The 24519-nt window shown below is 48.9% G+C and overlaps 1 protein-coding gene across 8 annotated transcripts in view; it reads left to right on the top strand.

Moving 5' to 3' along the window:
- The window catches only part of FOXA3 (forkhead box A3), a 31722-nt gene extending 10567 nt beyond the window's left edge, over nt 1-21155 (top strand). For 3 of the 8 annotated variants that reach the window (XM_074219245.1, XM_074219244.1, XM_074219246.1), the window contains 2 exons: nt 1467-1603; nt 18922-21153. In XM_074219245.1, coding sequence (XP_074075346.1) covers nt 18943-19941 — 999 coding nt within the window. In that variant the 5' untranslated portion in view covers nt 1467-1603; nt 18922-18942 and the 3' untranslated portion in view covers nt 19942-21153. Of the gene's footprint in view, nt 1-1466; nt 1604-11423; nt 11526-14537; nt 17729-17752; nt 18020-18921 lie in introns of those variants that run through there. The other 5 variants (XM_074219247.1, XM_074219239.1, XM_074219243.1 and 2 more) reach the window with 5 other exon arrangements.
- The last annotated feature ends 3364 nt before the right edge of the window (nt 21156-24519 follow it).

Here is a 24519-nt window from a genome sequence, read left to right as displayed (position 1 = left end):
CCTCGCGCGCGTGTGTTTATACACTTGTGTACCGCCCTTTGTCCTTTTTGAAGAACAGTGACGTCATGGGATGATGTCATCAACCTCACTCTCTTCCAAAGTCATCCAAGGCTGGGGGTAGGACTGGGGTGACCTTGGTGTCCTCACTGTCCGCCCAATCCCGAAGCACCCACTACCGTCGCCTTCACAGCCTTTGGAACGCAGAATTCCATAAACCAGGGGACTTCCGTCTCCCCGTCTTGGGGCGGATGCTCCCCTAATTCACCAGGTCCCTTGGTTACCCACAACCAGGCTGCTGAGAGGCTTGCCACTGCCTGGAGCCACAGGAGAGACCTGGGTGGCAGAGGGACACCAAAGCTGGAGCTCACACCAGAAGGGCTAGGCCTCAAAATACCCCGCGACCCCAGAAAAGAAAATGAAACAGCCCAGGTTTTAGAGTGATCCGTCTGTCGTCTCAGATTCTTTGTGATCCCATTTGGCGTTTTCTTGGCAGAGATACCTAAGCCGTTTGCCACTATCTTTAACTCATTTGACAGATGGGGAAACAGGCCAAGTGGGTGAAGTGACTTACCCAGGGTCGCAGAGCTAGTAAGTGTCTGGGACCTGATTTGAACTCAGGAAGGTGAGTCTTCCTAACACTAGACCTGGGATATTATACATTTATAAATATATATATTTACATAAATGTATTTGCCCTAGAGATAGAGATAAAAATGCCAGTCTCCGCCCTCAACACCCTCAATATCTCCCCTTAACATCCTTAGACATGTAACCTTATCAGATTACTCCCTCTTAAGGGAAAGGGAGGGAGGAAGGAAAAGATGAAACTGAAAATCTTTGGGAGAAAATGATTGCTGAAAACTCTTTGCATGGAGTTGAAATAATAAATTTAAATTTTAAAAAACTCATTCTAAGAGGGCTGCAACACAGATTGAGTTCAGAGATGTGGATTCATATTCCTCCTCACACCTCCTCTCATCTCCTAACCTCTCAGCTTCAGTTTCTTCATCTGTTAAAATGGGGCCACCATCATGTGGACGTTGGAAGGATGAAAAAAATCTCAACTATTTGCTACGTACCTTGAGGGTGATAAAGGATGATACCCCCCCCCCACCTGTGCAATCAGGACATTGGAGGGTCCTTCCTTTAGCACATCTCCAAGCCAGGTTGCCAAAGGCAACCTGCCAGACCCCGGGAAGTTCCAGGATTACAAATGAGTTGCTTTTAGGCCTCAGGGAACCTAGGAGTTCTCTACCCAGAGGAAGTCGCTGGCTCAGACCCTACAATACTCTGACTTTGGAGGGAGGTAGGGCCAAAAACAGCATTCTGAAGGAGCCTTGAAGGGGGAAGGGGAACCAAAGAAGCATTGATTAGTCCACATAGTCCCAAGCACTTTACAAATGTGACCTCAAATGATCTGCCAACATTCCTGGGAGGTAAGTGCCACTATTGTTCTCATTTTACAGGTGGTGAAACTGAGGCGATCAGAGGTCAAGTGATTTCCCCAGAGTCACAAGGATGAGAAGGGGGTCCATTCCAGGTGTGGTGATACTCTGCAACAGGGACAAATTCCCAGAAGTGAGAGGAGCAGTAGCTAAGCCAGGTAAACAGGAATGGAGGATGAGTGACAAGGTAATGTGAAAAAAGTGATGTGGAAAGGTGAGCTGCAGTTAGACAGTGAAAGTGCTGAGCCAGGGAGTTTGTGTTTTCTTTTCTTTGATGTAAGAGGGAGCCATCGAAGGTTCTGGAGGAGTGGGGCATCCCTAGGCAAATCCATGCTTTGGGATTTTACCACTTTGGAGTGTGCATCAGAAAGAGATCGGAATCAGAGGTCAAAGGATATAAACAGGCAGTTTTCAGATGAAGAAATGAAAGCCACCTATAGTCATATGAAAAAATGCTCCAAATCATTATTGTTAAGAAAAATGCAATTAAAACAATTCTGAGGTACCACCTCACACTTATCAGACTGGTGAAGGTGACAGAAAAGAAAAATAATCAATGTTAGAAATGATGTGGGAAAATTGGGACACTAATGTACTGTTGGTAGAGTTGTGAACTGATGGAACCATTCTGGAGAGCAATTTGGAATTTATGCCCAAAGGACAATGAACCTTTGATCTAGCAATAGCACTACGAGGTCTACATCCCAAAGAGAGGGAAAAGAGCCACATGTACAAAAATATTCCTAGCAGCTCTTTTTGTAGTGGTAAAGAATTGGAAATTGAGGGGAGGCCCAGCCATTGGGGATTGGCTGAACAAGTTATGGCATATGAATGTGATAGTGTTCTATAGGAAATCATGAGCAACCTGACTTCAAAAAAGCCGGGAAAGACTTATGTAAGCTGATGCTGAGTAAAATAAGCAGAACCAGAGCGTTGTACACATTAACAACAACATTGTGTGATGATCCACTATGAAGGACTCAATGCCTCTTAGCAGTATGACAATCACTTGGGTTGGAAAATGCCATCCACATCCAGAGGAAAAATTCTATTGAGTCTGAAGTATACTCTATTCACTTTTAAAAACTTCTTTTGTGTCTTTTCTTTCCTTCTCATGGTTCATTTCCCATGACTAATGTGGAAATTCATTAAACATGATTATACATGTGCTACATATATCTGATTGCTCACTACCACGGAGAGAGGGAAGGGAAGAGAGGGAGGTAGAAATTGTGGAATTCAAAAATTACAAAAGGTGAATGCTGAAAATTATCTTTGCATGTAATTGGGAAAAAAATAACAAAAATGAAAGATCAGAAGCATACAAAAGTCCCAATTTGAGGTTCTGGACCTGAATCTCTTTCTAAGCCCCATCTCCATCCCTCATTCCATCCTGGAGCCCCTCTGAGAACCTATCCAGAAATCCATTGAACCATTAACTCATCATGTATTAAATCATTTTGACCCAACCCTGTCTCAGAACCCTATGCCAGTCCCTGTCTAGGGTTTCTCCATCTCTGCCTCTGAGATAATACTCTGATCCTTATCCCTGTTTCTTTAACTGGACCCTACCCTCATCCTCACTTCCAACTGCCTTTTCCCATATCGGACTTTTATCTCTGTCTCTGAGTTTCTATCACTATTGGTGATAACTCATCCCTGTTTCTGAGTCCTGGCCCCCCATCTCTTAAGTTTCCTCAGTCTCTTACTGCAGTCTCCCAATTTCTGGCTCTAAGCCCACTTCTCTGAAACCCCACCCCCATATCTAAGATTTCCCTCCTAACACCAAGTTTCCTCCTTTGTCTTAGAACTCCGGTTTCAGTCCCTACATCTGAGGACTTCTTATCTCTGAATTTCTCTTTCTATCTCTGAGTTCATACCTGTGGGCCCCCATCTCTAACCCTAAGCCCCTATGTCTATCTCTCATGTTACATATTGGTCTCTGATTTCCTCATTTGGCCTCTGATCTTCCATCCCAGTTTTTCCATTCAATTCAATGTTTATTAAACGCCTTCTATGTTTGACTTGAAGGGCACCATGGCAAAAATTAAACAGTCCTCTCAAGTAGCTTGTGTTCTACTTGGGGTAAAGGGGAATAATTTGCTCCCAGGCAAGTAAATGACAGAAAATAATTTCAAGAGGAAGAGATTATTGATAACTAGAGGGATCAGGAAGCACCTGATGCAGGTGGTGACACCTGAATTGTGACCTGAAGGAAGCTTAGGATTCTAAGAGGGAGAAGTGTGCATCCCAGCCTTGTGTGCAAAGATATGGGGGTAGAAAAAGAAATATGACATATGGAACCAAAAATATCTTAATTCAGAAAAGAAAAGCAATACTAGAGACACAAATGGAAGAAAATAGAAATCTGTTATAACTTTAAATGTAGATGGATTAAACAATCCAGTAAAATTAAAGAGTAACAGATTAGATAAGAAAACAGAACCTCTGCCGCCTCTCCCCCAATCTGTTATTCTTGCTAAAACAAGACATGTGCAGAATAAAAATTAGAGGCTGGAACAAAACTTACTATGAATCAGTAAATCCAAAAAGAAGTAACTGCAATCATGCTCCCAAATAAAGCAAAAGTAAAAATCCACACTATAAATAGAGATTAGAAAAGGGAATTACTTTATACTATAGGAATTGCAAATAACAAACTACCATCAGTTTGAAACAGACATGAAGCAAGTGGTATAGTATCTAACTTTGCAAAGGAAAAGTTAACCAAATTGTAAGAAGATTTAGACAGTAATACATTAATAGTAAGAGAATTTAATGCTTCTCATGTTTGGAAAAATGAAAGAAAAATTTAGAATTAAACATTTCCAGAGAAATTAGAGCTAAAAGATTTGGCATCTTCTGAAAGTGACAACTAAAGAATATGCATATTTTTCATCACCACATCCAAGAAATTTGTTTCTTTTTTTTTCTTTTTTAGGTTTTTGCAAGGCAATGGGGTTAGTGGCTTGCCCAAGGCCACACAGCTAGGTAATTATTAAGTGTCTGCAGCCGGATTTGAACTCAAGTATTCCTGACTCCAGGGCCGGTGCTCTATCCACTGCATCACCTAGCTGCCCCACATCCAAGAAATTTGTACAAAAATTGACTATATTAAGGAACAGACATAGTGCAAAGGTGGAAATAGTAAACACATCCTTTACAGATCATTACCCAATAAAAATAATTATCATTTTTGGATATCATGAGCAAAAGACACAGAATTCACTGGAGACACAATATTGAAATCCTAAATAATGAGTGGGCCAAAGAAGAAATAAGAAAGAATAATGTGAAAGACAATAATGTTGAAATAACATACTAAAATTTCTGCACATGGATAAATGAGTCTTCAGTGGAAAAAATATATCTTCTAAAAAATTATCTTTTGTATGGGAAATAGTTCTGTTTGTCCCTTTTTTGATTTGTGCTAAGTCCCCAGCCTCACTTTCTCCTCAGAGCCATCTGGGTCCAGTGGCCAGATATGAATCAGAACCACTAGAAACGGTCCTGGATGTGAGGCAGTCAGAGTGAAATGATTGCCCAAGGTTGCACAGCTAGTAGGAGTCAAGTGTCTGAGGCTGGATTCAAACTCCAGTCCTCCTGACTCCAAGGCCAGTGCTCTTACCCACCATGTCACCACTAGTGACCTATTGAGGAGAATGAATGAAGAGGAATAATATGAAATAATACTGCAAAGGAAGGTGAGAGTCAGATTTTGAAGGGATACAAATGCCAGGCTGATGAGTTTTACCTAGAAGAATCATGGATTCACTGAAGCTGTCTGATTGGGAATTACATGGTCAGACCTGTGTTCAGTAATATCCATTTGTCATCTGTGAGGGATGAAAGAGAAACTCGAGAGGAGAAAGTTTAGAGGCAGAAAACTAATTAGGAGGCTATCACAATAATCTATGCAAGAGGTCAAAGGCCTAAATAGATCTGAGGTTGTGTGAGTGGAGAATAGAGTTCTCCTTACCAGTGTCTTTAAGTCCCCAGACTCTTAGAGTCAAATGAATTTCCAATTCCCAACCCTTCCTCACTACTCACATTTAATCAGTTGTCTTGTTTTGTTGATTCCACCAACACAATATATCTGTCATTCCTCATGAAGGACATTTCATCTCCAGTCCCTCAGGCCATCATCCTTTTTTCCATATCCTAGAATCTGTAACTTCCTTCAGTGCTCAGATCAAGGGCCACCTCCTATATGAAGCCTCCCTTGATCCCTCCCTCAAGGGCTAGTGTCTCTCCCCCCTCTTCCCTAATTATTTTGTGTTGACTTTGAATATAGCTTGTATTCACTCATGGTTTCTTATAATAATATTCCATAACATTCATACGCCATAACTTGTTCAACCATTCCCCAATTGATGGACATCCATCCCCTCAATTTCCCTAATTAGTTGGTGTTGACTTTGAATATAGCTTGTATTCACTTATATAGTACCCACTCTCAAGTTGCTCCACCAACTCCTACTGCCATAAGCACCACCACTACTACTGCTATTCCTTTTTTTTTTGTTGCAAGGCAAGGGGGTTAAGAGACTTGCCTAAGGTCACACAGTTAAGGAAGCATTAGGTGTCTGAGATCAAATTTGAACTCAGGTTCCCCTGACTCCAGGGCTGGTGCTTTATCCACTGAGCCACCTAGCTGCCCCTATTATTATTTCCTTCAGGGACCTAGGGAGAATTCTGAGAAGCTGGAGTTTCTAGTATTGTAGTTCCTGAGCTCCCACCAATTTACTCCTATTTCTCAACCAGTAAACTAAAACTTCATTAATTTTTTTTAAGAAGGCATTTATTGCTCCAAATCATTACTAATTAGAAAAAATACAAATGAAAACAACTATGAAGTACCACCTTGCACCTATGATGACAAAAAGGAAAAACAATCAACATGGGAGAGATTGTGAGAGGATTGGGATGTCAACACATTGTTGGTAGAGTTGTGAACTTAGGGCAGCTAGGTGGTACAGTGGATAAAGCGCCCTCCCTGGAGTCAGGAGTATCTGAGTTCAAATCCAGTCTCAGACACTTAATAAATACCTAGCTGTGTGGCCTTGGGCAAGCCACTTAACCCCATTTGCCTTTCAAAAAACTAAAAAAAAGAGTAAATAAAGTTGTGAACTGTTCCAACCATTCTGGAGAGCAATTTGAAACTCTGGCCAAAGAACAATAAAACTGAAATTGCCCTTTGACCCAGCAATACCAATTCCAGGCCCATATCCAGAAGAAATCATAAAAAAATGGGAAAAGTCCCACATGTTCCAAAATACTCATAGCAGTTCTTTTTTGTAGTAGCAAAGATTTGGAAATTGAGGAGATGGATGTCCATCAATTGGGGAATGGTTGAACAAATTATGGCGTATGAATGTTATGGAATATTATTATAAGAAACCATAAATAGTCAGACTCTAGAGAAGCATGGGAAGAATTACACAAATTGATGTTAAGTGAAGGGAGTAGAACCAAGAGGACATTGTACACATTAACAACAACAACACGGTGAATTGACCAAGCTTGGTGGATGCAGCTCCTCTTGGCAGTTCAGAGAGCTAGTACAACCCTAGGTGACCAGCTAAGGACAATGCTATCTCATCCAGAGGAAGAAAAACAAAACAAAACAACCCCCCCCAAAAAAATCCCTATAGAATCTGAATGAATACTATATTCACTTTAAAAAAAAAATCTTTTATGGATTTCTTTCCTATCTCATGGTTTTCTTTCTTTTCCCTTAATCATAATTCCTCATATTGAAAATGACTAATCTGTAAACATATTAAACACAAGAAAAAGAAAGGGAACTTAAGGGGCATCTAGGTGACACAGTGGATAGAGCACTGACCCGGGAGTCAGGAGGACCTGAGTTCAAATCCTGCCTCAGACACTTAATGATTGCTTAGCTGTGTGACCTTGGGCAAGTCACTTAACCCCATTGCCTTGCAAAAGCTAAAAAAAAGGGGGGCACTTACTAAAAAGCAGTTGCTATAATAAGGAAAAAGTAGTGGTATAAAACATTCTCAGTATAGTATGGATTTACTCTCCCTTGCAAATACAAGGTCCCTGAGGAAAGTGTGCTCAGACCTAAACTGGAAAATTATATAAGGCCAATGTGTAGAGAACACATGAGGCCAAGGGATACTTACCGACTTTTAGTCCAATGGATTCTTTCATTTGTGGAGGCCTCATGAATTTATTGTTAGGTATAGCTTTCTACTGGAGTCTTCAGGTTGTTGCCTTTCTAGAGTCCACAAATGACCTGTCCACTATAAGGATTCTCAACCCCCTGTCATCCTTGGGTGACAATCTCTATCTATCTGACTGAAACTCCTCTGTCATCAGCCTCAACCATTCTGGTGGTTACTGCTACAACATCTGGTTGCTGATGGGATTTTCAGTGTGACCTCTGGAATTCCTAATCTTACCACATCAGTTGAACTCTCCTACCTTGAAATACTCACGCATCAGATATACAGAAAGAATAAATTTAAAAAAAAAAATAGACCTGTCATATGATCATGGACTTATGGCAGCCAAGGGAGAAAAATGTGGCAAACTTTCCCTCCCCAGCCCAGCAACTCCAAGTAATCTTTGTCCCCCTCACTGCCAGGAAAGAAAAGAGTGCAAGGTATACTCAGATGTCACCTTTTGTATACAAACTTAAATCTGATTCAGCCCCTTGTGACTCATCAGTTCTTTGGGGACTTTTTGACATCATACCAGAGCAAATACACTCATCCTTTAATGGCCAGAAACAGGCCTCCACATGTTGGATTGGAACAGGGGGAAATGTCTGCATAGTCCACCAAAACATGCAAATCCAAGCAGGGTCCCCCCTTTTGTTGTGGTTCAATTACTTTCTTGGCAAAGATACTGGAGCAGATTGCCATTTCCTTCTCCAACTAATTTTATGGTTGAGGAAGTGGTGGCAGTGACTTGCCCAAGGCCACACAACTAGATTAGTAGTGATCCCTCCACTACAATAAAAATTGGAGATAAACTCTGATGTATAGCACCAGAAGGGGGTGGGGGAATGATGGGGGTATGATGGGGGTATGGCCTCTTGTGGAAGGTGAGATTTGAGCTGAGTATTGATGGAATTCAGGAAAGTCAGAAGACAAAAATAAGGAAGGAAAACCCAATGGCCATGGAGGACAGACATGGCTGTGAAAAGGTACATAGTGGATGGAGCTAGGAAAAACAAGGAATGTCAGTGGAGTGTAGAGTTCATGGAGAGGAATCAAGTATGAGAAGACTGAAAAGGAAGAAAGGGACCAAGTTAGGAGGAACTTCCAAACTTGATGATTACATATTTGATTCTGGAGGAACCATTTTATCCTGGTGACCCACTAGAGTTTACTAAGTAGGAGAGTGCATGGTCAGTCAGACTCTCCCTTTAGTAGGGTCACTTTGGCAGGTGAATGAGAGAGACTTGAGGCAGACTTACCCACCAAAAGGCTATAAGCTAGTCTGGATGGGAGGTGATGAGGGACTACTCCAGGGTGGTTGTAATATGAGTGGAAAGAAAGGAAAAGAATTTGTTCAGGTTCCCTCCTGCCCTCATCAGTCCTAGGATGGTTGACCAGTGGAAGATAATGCTATTGGAGTGATACTGTGATGATAGAAATGATAAAATTTAGAAATGGATTGTATATATGGGCTAAATATGAATGAAAAATTAAGGATAATACTGAATTTGTGAGCCTTGTGTGAATGAGAGATAGTGGTCACCTCAATGATAACATGGAAGTTTAGAAAAAAGGAGAATTTGGGGGGGAAGGAAACAATTCTGTTTTTTGCTAGCTGAGTTTGCAAAGTCTAGGAGTCATTGAGTTCAAAAGGTCACAAGAAAAGCTAGGGTTGGACAAATAGATCTGAGGATTTTCTGTGTGGAGAATAATAGTGAAATAATATAGCAAGTAGAACAGAAGAGAACCCAGGACAGGGCCTTGGGTTACCCAGTTAGCTGATAGAAACTGGCTGGATGGTGCATACTGTAATCTAGATGAGAACCTAGCAAAGGACGCTAAGGAGTGGTCAGACAGATAGAGAACCAGGAGAGGGAGCAGTGTCAACAAAACCTATAGAGGATTGTGTATCAAATAAAAGAGAGGTAACAGAATGATGAGGTTGGAATACAGACCTGCTAGTCCCTGTGTGATGACATGGGAAGACAACTGGAGCTGGTGCCACTGACTGTTGGTGACCGGCCTCAGTTTCCTCATCTCTAAAAAGAGGTTGGAATACAGACTGCCCATAGTTAAGAGGAGAGTGAGAGGAAAAAAATGGAAGCCCTAGATGTAGATGACCTTCTCATGAACATTAACCACAAAAGTAAGGAGAGTCAAAGAACACTAGCTCACAGGTGGATCAAGTGACCTGGACATGTTTGTAGACAGCAGAGAGAGAGGTTTGGTCACGTGATGGTCCACCTCTTCCTGTGAGATAGGGGTCAAGGATGGGGGGGGGGATACCTAGCATTTGAAAGGATCAGGGAAGAGTGTTTAGGAGGTGGCACTTTAGATGAGCCTTGGAGTTTGGGATTCCAAGAGACAGGAGAGAGAGCATTCCAGGTCTAAAGGACAAGGGAAGAATCCTATACAAAGACAGGGATGGAATTCCACACACCAGGTCATAGAGTATAGGAAAGAGATTGAGAAGTGCTTCAAAATACTAACAAGACAGTTTTAATTGGGGCCCCTGAAGCTTCTTCACAGTCAATTCTGGCCCTTAGGAATATCCATTTTGCAGCCAGGTAAAGGGTGAATTGGAAAAGGGAGACAGGGGAGACCTGGAGACCCACAAGAAGGCTATTGCAGGATTCCAAAGGAGAAGTGAGGTGAGGATGATTTAAACTAGGGTGGTGGTTGTGTGAGTGGACAGAAGGGGACAAATGCAATGGAATAGACCGGACAACAGTGGACTGGAAACATGGAGCTGAGGGAGAGTGACTACTGAAGATAGATGCCGGGAGAAATCCAAGTCAGGAAGAATGGCAGATTTAGGGGGAAGAGAATGCATTCCAGTTGGAATATTATAGGGGATATTTGTGTGTGTGGGGTGGTTATAGGACGTTCAGGAGGAAATGTCCAGGAGGCAGCTGGTATTGGAGCTGAGGAGACAGATGAAGGTTGGTTATGGAGATTTGAGAGTCATGTGTACCCTTGCAGGTAGAGATACCTCATGGAGAGAACTGAGTGAAGAGAAAAAAGAAAAAGGTAAACCCATACAGAGCAGATGTAAAGGGGACTAAAATTCAAACCTCCATCCTTGCCTCAACCCCCATGGCACTTTCTGCGTGTTCGCTTTGTCTATCCTATTTTTTTGGTCGGATCCCTGACTGTGGACTCTCTTTTCTGGCTGCCAGCTGGCTCGGAACAACTGGGATTCTGGGGGTGGAGGGGCTCTGGGACCCCCCCAGGTCAGAGTGCAGCAGGGAACCCGCTGGTCCCCTCTGTGATGACACGCGAGGACAAATGGAGCTGGTGCCACGGACCGTTGGTGGCCGGTCTCAGTTTCCTCATCTCTAAAAAGCGGGGCTTGGGTGAGACGGCCCCTTGCGAGGCTGCACCCCATTCCACTCCCATCTGGAGCACCCGTGGCTGTCCGGCACCTTCCGCCGATCCACGCTGGCACCGCCACCAGAGGGCTCTGGGTGCCCGGACCCCGGGGCTCTCGTCCCCGCCGGGTCCTGGGGGAGCCCGGTCTCGGGGTCCGCCGGCACCGGCCCGCAGAGGGCGCGCCGAGCCCTGCAGCATCTCCCCCTCACCTGGGGCGGGTGGGGTGGGGAGGGCGCCGGGGCCAGCCCGCCGGGGGCGGAGGCTACCTGGCTATAAAGCCGGGCAGAGCGCGCGGGCCGGCGCCGGCCAGGCAGGCAGCAGAGCGCCCCGCGCCGCCCAGCCGCGCGCCCCGCGCTTGGAGAGCCCCAGCCCAGGCCCGGAGCGGGGGGCCCCGGGGGCCGGGGCGCGGGGGGGGCTTGCCCGAGCCGCCCCCCGGGGGATGCTGGGCGCCGCCCCCTCCGTGAAGATGGAGACACACGAGCTGAGCGAGTGGAGCTACTTCCCCGAGGCCGCAGAGGTGGGAGCCCGACCCGTGGGGAGGCGGGGGCCGCAGCTCGGGGCCGGGGCGCGGGCACCCCCCGACGGGGCGCACCGGCCTGCAGGACCCCTCCCCGGCCGGGGGAGAGAGAAGCATCGCTGCGGCGCCTCCTGGAAGCGCCCCGGCGCGCTTCCCAAGTTTCCTCCTCTGATCTTGGAGAGCCCGGCTTGGGGATTTCGGGGGGACGCGGGTGGGGGTGGCCCCGGAGAGCAGAGACCAGAGAGCGGGAGACGTCCTCAGGCTTAGCGGGCTCACAGCTGAGAGCTGGCAGAGCCGAGGGCAGGACCCTTGCCAGAGGGGGCAGGCGGACAGGTAGAGAGCAGAGCCGCGGGGCGCTGGAAGGCTCCGGAGAGAGGCAGCAGGCGGCGGAGCTAGAGTCCCTGGGCCGTCCAGGACACAGTGGTGTTGGGAGATCCGAGGCTCGGGGGGACCCTCCTTCCCCTAAACCTGTTCTCAGGAACATAATCAGCACATCCTATTTGGGGGGGTCCGGGAGTGAGAAGTGGGGGGGAGTCCCGCCCAGCCTGCAGATCTGGACATTCTTCTCAAAATCTGCTCCCTATCCTGCCCGCTGCGAGGAAGGGGAACAAGATTAAATTTAGTGGACTGGACGGGTTTGGAGGGTGAGGCGTCAATCGGAGAGGACTGAGGGATGGGGAGAGAACCAGGGTTCTGGGGGGATCCAGAGTTTCTAACCTGCTTTTGCGGCTGCTGGTGGGTGGTAGGTGAACCCGGACTCTCACTTCCCTCAGGTGAGAAGGTGACACGAGAGGGAGGGGCTGTGCTGGGGTTGTGGGGTGTCTTTATCCTTGCCCCTGGGCTGCTCACCTTGAGAACCAGCCACATGGGCACAAGGAGCTCCGAAACCAGAGTTTCTGATCTAAAAGGGATCTAGGTTGAGGGTTTCCTTGAGGCCAATGAAAAGCAGGTCTGCAAGGTTGGTGGAAAGGGGTGGGGGTGGGGTTTGAGACATCTGGATAGAGGGATACCAGTCTTGAAACTTGGTGAAAGGAGGATGTTTATACATAGACTCTGAGGGGCACTCATGCCCAGCTTCCCAATTTAGGCGAGTGGCCTGGGGGAAGGAAGAGGGCTGGGAGCCAGGATGCTAGGGTCTCCTATCCTAAGGAAAGAGGGAAGCTAAGATGGTGTGTGTGTGTGTGTGTGTGTGTGTGTGTGTGTGTGTGTGTGTCTGTCTGTGTCTGTGTTGGGGGGAGTGATGTTGGAAAAGCTGAGCCAAGCCCCAATCGTCAGGCAGGGATGGAGGGGGCTGAGCAGGAGGGTGGTTCCCAATGAAAGCCGGCTGTGTTATTGATTTTTTTTTTCTGGGCGGCCCCTGTGGCTGGAGGGGGGGGGGGCTGTGCCCAGACTGAAGGAGGAGGACTCCCCCTTGGCCTTTGGTGGGAATATCCCAGCATCTGGCTCCTGCAGCCTGACTCTCCTTTCCCAGGAATCTTAGGTATCGGGGACCCCCGCCAACCTGCTCCCTAAGGTTGAGTTGGATTGTGGCTGGGAGCCTATACTTAGTTCTACCCTCTCCAACTCATCGGGTATGAGGGAGACAAACTCCCTGATCCTTCTTCCCCTGCCGCCAGCAGTGGGGGAGGGGATCCAGGAGTGGGACACTGGAGCCTCCCTCCCTGGAGCTCAAGGTGTTGAGGAGATGAGGTCTCTCTCCCTTTCCCTGGGATTCGAAATTAGCAAAGGGGAGCAAGGAACTGGGACAGGAAACTTCTGCTTCCCCTTCACCTTTTGGGATCCTTAAAACTTCAGGATCTAGGCAAGGTGATTTTGAGAAGGGAGTACTCCGATTAGGAGGGAGGAATTTGGGGGGTAGATACCTTCTGAGTCTGTGTAATTTGGGGGTAGCCATTTATGTAGAATTGGGAGGATACTTCACGAGGTGGCAAAATTGGGTTTGATAAGAGTCTGAGATACAAAGTTCAGGGGATACATGTAAGGTAGTGTTTAGGGGGACACCAACTGAGGTTACAAGTCCAAAGAGATACTGTTGGGGGGTCAGAATTTGAGAATGACCTCTAGACTACTTTCTGAATCTAAGCCCCATATCCTCCAAGGCAGTGAAACTCAAAGTATGGTCAGGGACCCCTGAGGGTCTTCCAGACCTTTCAGGAAGTCTGGGTCTGTGAGGTTAAAATCATTTTTATAATAACACTGAGACCTTCTAATTTCTAATATGGTAAATATTGATAACTATAACCCACATTAACAAAAGGTTTTGGGGAGGAGGCTGTCATTAATTTTTCATAATCTAAAGAGGTCTAGAGACCAAAAAGTTTGAGAATCAATATTCCAAATGACTTGTTTTTGGAGGGAGGGTTAATATTCTTGGGAGGATGTAATTTAGGGGAGACATAATTTTGAGGAAGCTATAGCTTGGGGAAACAGGGACCTGAGAAGATACTGCTGAGAGATAGAATTTGAGGTGTTATTACCACAGGGTTTTCCCCTCTTATTATAGGGGGGTAGCTTAGGAGGATATAGTCTGAGGGAATCCCAGTTTGGAGGGATAAGGAGCTGAGGGGAGTCTGCTGGAGAGACAGAATTTAAGGAAGGCTATATCTACTTAGAAATACGAAGAGCTGGTGCTATTTGGAGGCATATATACACACTTTGGTAAATGATCTCCATGGTCCTTCTAGCTTTAAATATTCTAAGGCTGCTAGATAGATTCATTTGGAGGAGGAGATACCATTGGGAGATGGTATCTTCTTTGAAGGGAGCATAATTGGAGGAGGAAATACCACTAGAGGACGGTTTAGGGGGACCAGAGTTTGGGGAGTGGAAGAAATCATTGAGAGAATTTTGGGAAAAGTTTGGGGATTTAGGGAACTGAAAGAATTCTTCTGTTTTGATGGTGATAGACTTTGAAGGGTGACTGAGGAAGCGGGGGGGGGGGACTGGATACAACCCTAGCAAAACCATCTAGCAGAAGATGAGTGCAGTGTGGAAGGAAGCACAGATAGCTGGGGGGTATGACAAAATTTGAGGCAGAACATGGTTTAAGGTAGACTTTACTGGAGAAGGTACTATGATGGTATGCATTGGGGAGATACAGTTTTGGTGAGACAAAGCAGGTATTATTTAGGGGGGATATAATTTTGGATTTAGCTTTGGGGAGATAATTTGGAGTATGCTGAGGACCCAGAGAGGATCCACTGTCCAGTGGTCAGACACAGAAGTTCAGATTTAGAAGGGATCTCAAAAGCCATTGAACTAACCTAATCCTTGTTATCCAAGGAGGACACAGTTTGGGACATAAAACTTTGGCTCCCATTGGGGGGACCCTAGGAAGACCTGCCTCAGTGGGTAGGTGTGGGGCTGCCTAAACTTGGCAGGGCTGGGCTCTGGACCGCCAGGCCAAGGTAGGGTAGGCCACACCTGGGCTCCAGCAATGTGGCTCAGAGGGGGTGGGGATAAGGGGCCCTTATCTGGCCCCTTATCGACCCAGGGACCCGCCCAAGCTGGACAAACACCCCCCCACCCCCACTGCCTGCCCAGCACCTGGGCCTCCCATTCTGAGAACAGAGCAGGTCAGAGTTAGGAGGTACCTTAGAACAAAAAACAGAGGATATCACAGAAGTGAGGGAGCTTAGGACATAGAATGTCAGATCTGAGCAGGATCCTAGAACTGAGAATGGGAACAACCTTCTAGAATTGTAGGATCATTGCTTTTAAAGCTGTAAAGGACCTTTAATAACTCATTCAGTTTCTTCCCTCATTTTACAGATGTAGAAACTGAGGCTGATAGGTTATGGGATCCACACAGGGTTATACAACTTTTAAACATCTGGATTTCAAAGCCGGTTCTTCCTGATTCTCAATTTAGCCTTCCATGCCAGAGCTGAGGGGGCTCCTAGATCCAATCATGTCCGTTAGAATGACCCTCAGAATATAGAATGTAAGATATAGAAAGTAAGACCTAGGAAGGACCCAAGAGCCATGACATCAGCAGACATCTATAGACAGACCATCTATCTTCCCATTTCACAGATGGGGAAATGGGTTGAGAGGAAAGGAGCTTGCCTTAAGTTACAATGAGTCCAGGACAAAGAATGACCTCCCAAACCCCTGCCCAGGGTCCTCTCCACTTAGCTAGGGAGGAAAAAGCTGGCAGGGAGGCATGTCTCCTGAGTCACCCCAATGACTACACACTGGCTAGAAATTGGGGGTAGGGGAAGTAGATATTTGAGGAAGGTCTTTGTATTTCCAACTGTTCCTAGTATGTGCTCTTAAGGGACCTGAGGTGGGAGACCCAGGGATAGCAGATCGAAACTGACTACCTAACTGTATCCAAAGGCCATAGTCAATAAAGTAGGGCTGTGAGTAGGTATCTAACTGAGTTGGAAGCCCAAGGGTCAGGAGCACCCAATCCCAGGACTCTAGTCTGCTCTAGGATGATGCTATGATCTTATGAAATTATGGCTCAAGAATTGGAAGGGCCCTAATTAATGCCCATACCCTCCTCTTGCAGATGAAGAGTCACTTAAAGCAGAAGGGACTTGACCAAGTTCGCAAAGCATTGACAGGGACCAAACCAATGCTTCTGAACTCAGCTATGGTTCCTTTTTTTTTTTACTATTCCTCAGCCACCTCTCAGGGCAATAAGTTCTTTGACAATAGAAAGGATGAGGACTTGGGCTGGAGGGTCTCAGGTGCCCCAGTAACAGAGTTCAAGAGGAAAGGAGTGACTTGCTAGTAGATATAACACTTAGAATCATAGACCCCATTAGTACAGAAAGAACCTTAGATGATATGCATAACTTGATGGTCTTGATGGTCTGTGGATCCCTCAAGGGTTTCATGGATAGGTTTCCAAGAGTCTGTGGTCTTGGATAATTAAATAAAAAATACATCTTTCTTTTTGCTCATCTCTAATTGAAATTTAGAATTTCCTTTAATTATTTAAAAACATGATTCCCATAAAGTTTCAACAGACAGCCAAGAGGTCTACGCAAAAGTGTGTTGGTAAATATTATACAACCAGCTTTTCAACAAAGAACAAAAAAAAAGCAGGACACATTTCATTATTTTTCTCCATTGCTTTGATAACTCAAAACAATAATCAAAAAAATAAACCAAATTCTGATTGTAACAGTTTCTGATTTCCGAGTGTAAAATCTGACAACCAGTTTAAGTTGAGGTTCCAGCATATTCTTCCTTGGGTCCATGACCAATCCTTTTATTTTACCATATATTTCAGTCCAACTAACAATTATTAAGTTCCTACTTTGTGCCAGTTACTAGTTCCTGGGAAAACAGAAACAAAACAGAACCTGCCCTCAGGGAGCTTACAGTCTTCTGGGACGAAATACAAATTTTTAGATATGAAGTATACATAAGGTGATGCTAATTGATCTAAAGAGCACTAACTACTGGAAGGATCATTTCAGTCCACTTCAACTAACAATAATTAAGTACCTACTGTGTACCAGTTTGCTGGGAATACAAAGATGAAAAATTCAAAACTGGCCCCTGTCCTCATGGAGCTTTCTGGAAAGGACCTCTCATAAGAGATGGAAGGAGGGAAAGCATTCTGGGCATGAGGGCCAGCCTGTACAGGACATGGGCACAGCATCCTAGTACGAGAATAGAGAATTGTGGAGAGAACTATGAGGAAATTAGATGGGAAAGTGGGAGCCAGATGGTAGAGGGCTTTCAGGACCAGCTGAGGAGGTTATATGTGATCTTGGAGGCAATAGAGAACCAATGAAAATCTGTGAGGGAGGGAGTGGATGGTGCATATTAGAATAAAGATGTTGTATGTGTAGAATGAACCAGACCTAACAGCTGATTGGGAGCCAAAGATAGCTCCAAGTTTGCAAAACTAGGTCTCCCAAAATGTACCATGGTAAGAAGAAAGTGGGGAAACTGAGGTCCAGAAAGATTAAATGGTTAGTCCAAGGACACAAAGCTAGCACCCCGAATCCTCTGATAGGATGCTGTTATGACAACACTGCTCATCTCTTCATGGGTGAGTTTGTGGGTATGTCAGATCCCCTTCCATTGTGACAGAGAAGATGAGGATTCCCATGTCAGAACAACCATGGGTCAGCTGGGGGGGGGGGGAGAGAAGGGGGCCATATCATCCCTATCCCAGCTTGCTGTATAACCATCTGACCCACTCAAAATCACTTCCTAAAGCTTCAACTTTCTTTTCTGTAAATAAAAAAAAATGGGAAGAGGGGGCCTACTAGACAACCACTAAGGTCTCTCCCAGCTCCAAACCCATCACTCTTTTAATCTTTCCCTCTCTGGGTATCAGTTTCCCCTTCTGAAAAATGTTCTCTTGCCTCACATAGCCTTTGATACTAGAGAAGTCAGCGAGGTCCCTTCTTGCTCAAGACTTCTCAGGAACCCCTATGGATTATCAGATCTGTGGGTTCAGGCCTCTCCTCCATGCCCCAATTCTCAGGTTGAGGAGCAGGAAGAAGTTCCGGCCTGTGAGGAGGGTGGGTCCCCCTTCTCAAGTCCCTCCTCCCCCAGGGCCCCACCCTGGGAGAAAGATCCGGCTCAGACCCGGACACCAGGGGTTCATCTCTCAGCCCTGGGGCGTGAGAAAGCCTAGAGGATTAGGGGAGTAGGGTGGTTCAAGGTTAGATGGGCCAGGACTACTGGTTCTACCTCACCTGGAATTGGGTGGAGCCAGACTGAGCCATAGAACTGTTTTAATGTGGAATAGATGGAGAATTGGGGGTCTGGAGAAAGAGGGTTTGAGGACTTTGCCCTCACTCTTCCTCCTCCCCAAAGTGTAATACCTGGCATCCCAAAGCACTGAGTCTTCTGACCTCCTCCCCCTCCCCATCCTGGATATAGGAGGCCAGAGCTTTTGCAGTTGAAACATCCAAGCCCCTGTTTCCTCACTCACTCCAAATCTTCCAAGAAGAAAGGGAAGGATGAGGGGAATATTGGATGAGAAGCAGGAAGGGGGAAAAGAGAGAAACAGAGACAGAATGGGGAGAGAGGGAGAGAGGGAGAGAGAGAGGGAGAGAAGAGAAGAGAAGAGAGGGGAGGAGAGAGAAGAGACAGAGACAGAGAGAGTGAGGCAGAAAGATGGATAGAGACAGAGGAAACTGGACATAGATGAACCGGACCAATCCCAGAAACTGTAGACCAGTACATGGAGAGGGTCAAATGGAGTGAGAGAGACCAGGAAGGATGGAGAGAAAGAGGGAAATATCAAGTGATTTCTTCTGGCTTCTAAAATTCTAGCTAGAGACAAGGGTTGAGAAAGTGAACCAGGAGAGAGACACGTATAGAGGATCTTCCAATAATTTTCCCTGCTTAGGTGGGTGAGTGTGTCCTCTTCACTCACTGTAAGTTTTTCTCTCTCCTATTCCCTGTTCCTCTACAGGTCTATCCTCCAGTGACACCGATGAGCACAATGACTCCACTTAACTCCTACATGACCCTGAGCCCCCTAAGCCCCCCATACCCACCTCCTGGCCTCCCAGCCTCACCCCTTCCAGCTGGTCCCCTGGCCCCAACAGCCCCACCAGCACCTCTGGGACCTCCCTTCCCAGGTCTGGGACCCAGCGGAGGCACTGGAGGGGGGCCTGGGTATGCTGGCCCAGGACCTGGGTTGGGTCGACCGAAAGAGGCCCCAAAGGGCGGTTACCGCCGTCCTCTGGCCCATGCCAAGCCCCCATACTCCTACATCTCCCTCATCACCATGGCTATCCAGCAGGCACCTGGCAAGATGCTAACCCTCAATGAGATTTATCAGTGGATTATGGACCTGTTTCCTTACTACCGAGAGAACCAACAGCGATGGCAGAACTCCATCCGCCATTCCCTCTCCTTCAACGATTGCTTCGTTAAAGTGGCCCGGTCCCCGGACAAGCCCGGCAAAGGCTCTTACTGGGCCCTTCACCCAGGCTCCGGCAACATGTTCGAGAATGGCTGCTATCTCCGGAGACAGAAACGCTTCAAGCTGGAAGAAAAGGTCAAGAAAGCTGATGGTGGAGGTGGGGGGTCAGGTGGCCGGGGAGCAGCCGGGGCTGCCTCAGCTGCCTTGTCCTCCTCCCCACCTCCACCCCCGGGGCCCCCTCCTCCGGAGGCAGAGGCCCCAGGTGGAGGGGAGGGAACAGCAGGGACCCTGAACTGCAGCTCACCCCCACCCTCTGCAGGGCCCTATTTCCCTGGCTTGGAGCTCCCCGGTGAGCTGAAGCTGGATGTCCCCTATAACTTCAACCACCCTTTCTCTATCAGTAACCTGATGTCGGAGCAGGCAGCGCCAACCCCGCTGCCACAGGCAGCTCCCAAGCTGGACGTGGGTTTCCCTGGCTACGGAGCAGAAGGTGGGGGTGGACTTGGTGAAGCTGGTGTCTACTACCAGGGCATGTATACCCGCTCTCTGCTCAACGCATCCTAGCCAGAGGGGAGTAGACAGTGGAGTGGAGAGAAGGAGGTGGGCCTGAGATATCAAGATCAGATGCCAGTTGTCACTGACAGGGACAGGGAAGTCTCCTGTGTCTGTTGGAAGGGATCATTGTCTTGATTGACTGTTGGCTGCCATTTTGGTTGACATTTCAATTTAGCCCATTGGTCATCATGATGGCATTCATCCTCGTTTCTTTCTGGCCAACATTTTAGTTGGTACTTCGATTTATCCTATTGGTCATCACATTGGCTGCCATTTTCCCCTTCATGTTACAATATTCTAAGTTGGGATTGGTTAAAGAGTCAGTGAAGATTGAGGGGTTGTGTAATTTGAGTTACTCCCTTTGAACCCCTCCCTTAACTGGGAAGTCAAATGCAGTGAGGGGACTGTGGCCAGGAAGGGGAATGCCCCCTTTCAATGACTTTTGGGCTTGGATATTAAAAGCTTTTCTCTCCCCTCTCAGCCTGCATCCCCGCTGCCTCTTTTCATCTGCGTCAGGATGGGAAGGAACTTTGATGCTTGGGTCCCTCCTTCCCCCAGAACTGTGGCCATTGGTGAGAGGGCAGATTCCTGGTTACCATTCTTGCCTTCTTTGTCAAAGGAATTCATCACTCCTCGATTTGCTTGATCCCAAATAAACATGATGACTGATTATAAGATGGAACTTAGAGCTGGAAGGAACCTCAGAGAGCCTATAATCCAACTTTCTCATTTGGTGGATGAAGCTCAGAGAGGTAATGACTTTCCCAGGGTCACACAATTAAGTGACAACTGGAATTTGAGCTCAGGTCTTCCCTCCCTCAAGATATAGCTTAAAAAATACTGAATTTGGAGTCAAGAGTTCCCTAAGTTTGCATCTGAGCATTGCCACCTATTAGTGAAATCACAGGAAATCACTTCACCTGGCCTCAGTGTTCTCCTCTGTCAAACGGCGGTAAGGCCCCTTCTAGCTTTCCGTCTACACTCTCATGATTCCATGACTTCTAATCGGAGACTCTGTCCCCCTTACCACCTACCCGAGGCCTCTCCTTTGTGAAGTGATGGGAGGTTGGTAGGTAAAAACTTGCCCCTAGGAGCCCTGGAAGCCTGGGTCCTCAGAGCCGGAGCTGGGTAGGGGGTGGGGAAGGCAGGCGCGATGAGCCTGACCTTTGCTCCCCACCTCCCCCCACTGGTGTCCCTGACCCTAGAACAGTTTGTTCACTAGAGCCGCCCCCGCCAGTCTGGCCCAGGAAAGCGAGGGGGAGGCAGTGTGTCCAGCTCGGGACCCTGCCCCCACCCCAACAGGCGTTTGGAGGGGTCCCGGAGGGTGGCCGCGGGAGTGGCCCCTGGGGCCGGCAGGCTCCTCTCGCCCCACTCCCTCGGCGGCCCTCTGTGCCCCGAGTCTCGCCCGTGCCCATCACTGCCTCCTCCCCCTCCGGCAGCTCTTGCTGCCTCCGGCCTCTTCCGCTTCTGGCTCTCGGGCTCGGCCTCTTGCCCCTTAGCCCCCGGGGGCTGCAGGAGCCGCCCCGGGGGTCCCAGCCCGCCCGCCACTTGCGGGCCCTGCCCACTTCCCTGCTGCCACTCTGGCTCCGCCGGGGCCCCTTCTGTGGGCTCCCCCGCCCGGCCTCCGGCGCCCTGGACCCCCCCCCAGTCCTGCCTGGCTCCCCGTCCGTCCCTCCGTCCTCCGGAGCCCGCCCGGGGAATTCCTCCGGCTTCCTGGAAAAACCAACTGGGAGCAGCGGCAGACAGGGCTCGGCCTCTCCCTGGGCTCCCTCCCCCTCCGCGGACCTCGGGGTCTCTCCCGGAGCGAGCGGGCCGGGGGCCAGGCGGGGCCGGGGCTGAGGCCGGAGGCTGCGGTTTAGCCGCTCCCCAGAGGCCCCCGGATCTGGCCCCCACCCCGGCCAACAGCCCAAATATTATTCCACGCGAGCGAGCGAGGGAGCCGCCGTTGCAGCCTCCAGCTCAAAAGAGTCTTTTTCATCCTTCTCCTCTGGGGGTGGGGGTGGGGGGAGGAGGAAGAAGCCGGGGGCCCAGCCCAGCTCCGGCCCGAAGACCCCCGGGACCCACGGGGGCTTCCAGGCCTCCCCGGCCCTGGCCAGCCCCGGAGGCCTGCGCCCCAAGCAGCCAAAGCCGGGGGTCTCCGTGGCCCTGGGGAGGCCGGCTGGGGGCTGGGCGTCTGGCTGGACTTGGCCGGCCAGGCGTGCCATCCATCCCCCACCCGCCCTGAGGCCCACGCCCAAAGCGGAAAAGTACACTGGCCGGGGACCCAGGGGGACACCGGGACACATGGCTGCGTGGCCACACGGACTCGAGGACAAGGGGATGCAGTCTGTGCCGCGGGTGTCCACGGGCGGGCGGGGGAGGCAGTGGCGGGGATAAAGGGTGACTGTGCCTGCCGAGCCCCTCGGGCCTGGAGGCCGGGGGGGATCCCGACGGCCAGCGGGAGGGAACCTGAAGAGCTGGGCCAGGCCAACCCCCAGGGAGGACCCTGGGGCCCAGAGAAAGCAAAGCACTGGGCCAAGGGCTCACATCCACTGTCCCTTGACTTTTGGGCCTCTGGACTCCAAATCTACATTTATGAAAAAAGAGGTGTGGCTGGCAGCACCCCCACACTGTTCCCAACCCTGTCCCAAGCTTTTCTCTTAAACCTGCCCTCCGTGGGCTATGTTGAACCCCCTGGGCCTTCTGGCCCTGCTTCTCTTCTCCCCTTGATCCCCTCAGCAGGCCCCCTTCCCCTCTCCTTGGCCATCTCAGACTCAGTCCCTGGGTCTTCCCATTCTCTTTTTAGGCCAGATTCTCCCCTCGGCCTCCCTCCCTCTCACCTCCCCCCAGGGATGGGGTCCCTGGCCCACCTCCCCTCCCCTAGACTCCCTCCCCTCCACACCCCTTCCCTCCACACCCCTCCCGCAAGTTCTGGGCCGGGTATATATATCTGTGGCCGGCGGCAGCAGGCTGGGCAAACACTGGGGCCTTTGTATCCGCCTCTCCTCTTCTGCCCCATCCAGCCGGGCCTCTCCCTCCCTCTCTCTGTGGCCCTCCCTTCTTCCCTCCCGGTACAGAGACGTTCCTGTGGGGGCTGCCAGCTTCCTGTCCCCCCCCCCCTTGCCAGCCAGAGGTGTGAGCCCCGAGGTGTAAGGCCTAGGCGGCCAGAGGCCCCTGAACAGGCCCAAGGCCAGGCCCAGCTACTGGCGACCCCCAACAGGACAACCTGAATGGGAGCTGGCTGCTGGTGGGGGGGGGGGGGGGTTACTATGTGAATGGAGACTTTTCCAGTGCTGATGGAATTTTTTTTTTCATTCTGAAGGAGACAGGGGCCAGGGCAGGGTCCCCGAGAATCCTCTGCCTGGCCTGGGGCCCTTGCCTGCCTGGCGCTTCTCCCTGGGTTTTGCCATTTCTCTGCTTCTGTGTCTCTGCGGCCCAGGTACAGGCACTTCCCTTTCAGCTTGCCACCTTGGCTTCTGGGGTCTCTTGTCTGTGTTCTCTCCCTATCTATCTGAGCATCTGTCTCCTGTACCTGCCTTGCTCTGACTCATTCATAGATTCTATTCACTCAACAAACATTCACTTCCACCTACTTTGGCAGACTGGTGGGACTGGACGGGGCAGGGCAGGGCAGGGGTCCTTGTCTGGGGGACCGTGAAGGCTCTCTCAAAATTCTCTGTCTCTTTCTCTCTGACTCTTCCTGACTCTTTTTTAGGTATCCCCTGCCCAGGCTTGGTTAATGGGTAACAAGGCTGGGGGCTCTATCTGAACACATATCAGGTGTGTTCTCTAGAGGGGGAAGGGATAGACCCCTCCCCAAGTATGACAGCTGTTCTTTAAAGGGGCAGAGAGGCTTGTGGTTCCCCCCCCCTCTCTCCAGTTCTGGTGTCTCAGGCCTCAGAGCCTCACTACCCTTGTCTCACACCAGAAGGTGTAGAAAGGCAAATCTCCTTTACAGTTCTCCACCCGCCTGGGCCAGACTGCTCCCCCCCTTCCTTTAGGCTTATCAGCTGTGCCTGTTTGTCCAGGGGGCGGGTTTCCCAGCCCTGCCTGGCACCTGGGCTACAATGCCAGAGGCCCAAATACTTGGGTGTCCCCAGGCTGAGGGCAGGACAGCAAGGGACCGGGGACAGATTTGAGGAACTGGGTAGATTCTGGGACCCCTGGCTCGGCTCTATGAGGATTTGATGCCTGGGTTCCTTGGGAATTTTTTTTTAAAGGGGGAAGAGATCTGCAGAACAGCTCTTGGATACTTGGGCTGCGGCAAACTGGATGCCTGTAAATAGGGGAATTGGGACCTGGGGAGTAGACCCTCTGTGGTCCCCGATGGGGCTTGCATTTCAGGGGACTCCAAGGGAAGGGGCTCTAGAAAGCCTGCAGGCAGGATTACTAGGAGGTGCTTCTGGGAAGTGAGATCTATTTTTCCCCCAAGGAATGGAAAAAGGGACATTAGGGTGGGGCTGGGGGGGGCCACCCTGAGACCCTTCCTGGTAGTAATTTGATTCTTCTATGTTTCTTTATGTTCTTTTTCTTGCAGTGCTGAAATCCTCATCTCCTTCCAATTGGGTATCTGAGATGGCTAGGGGTGGGGTGGTGTCTCATCTTTAA

Source organism: Macrotis lagotis, chromosome 1, assembly GCF_037893015.1.
Source record: "Macrotis lagotis isolate mMagLag1 chromosome 1, bilby.v1.9.chrom.fasta, whole genome shotgun sequence".
NCBI classification, from domain to species: Eukaryota; Metazoa; Chordata; class Mammalia; order Peramelemorphia; family Peramelidae; genus Macrotis; species Macrotis lagotis.
This window is presented reverse-complemented; position numbering and strand designations above follow the sequence as displayed.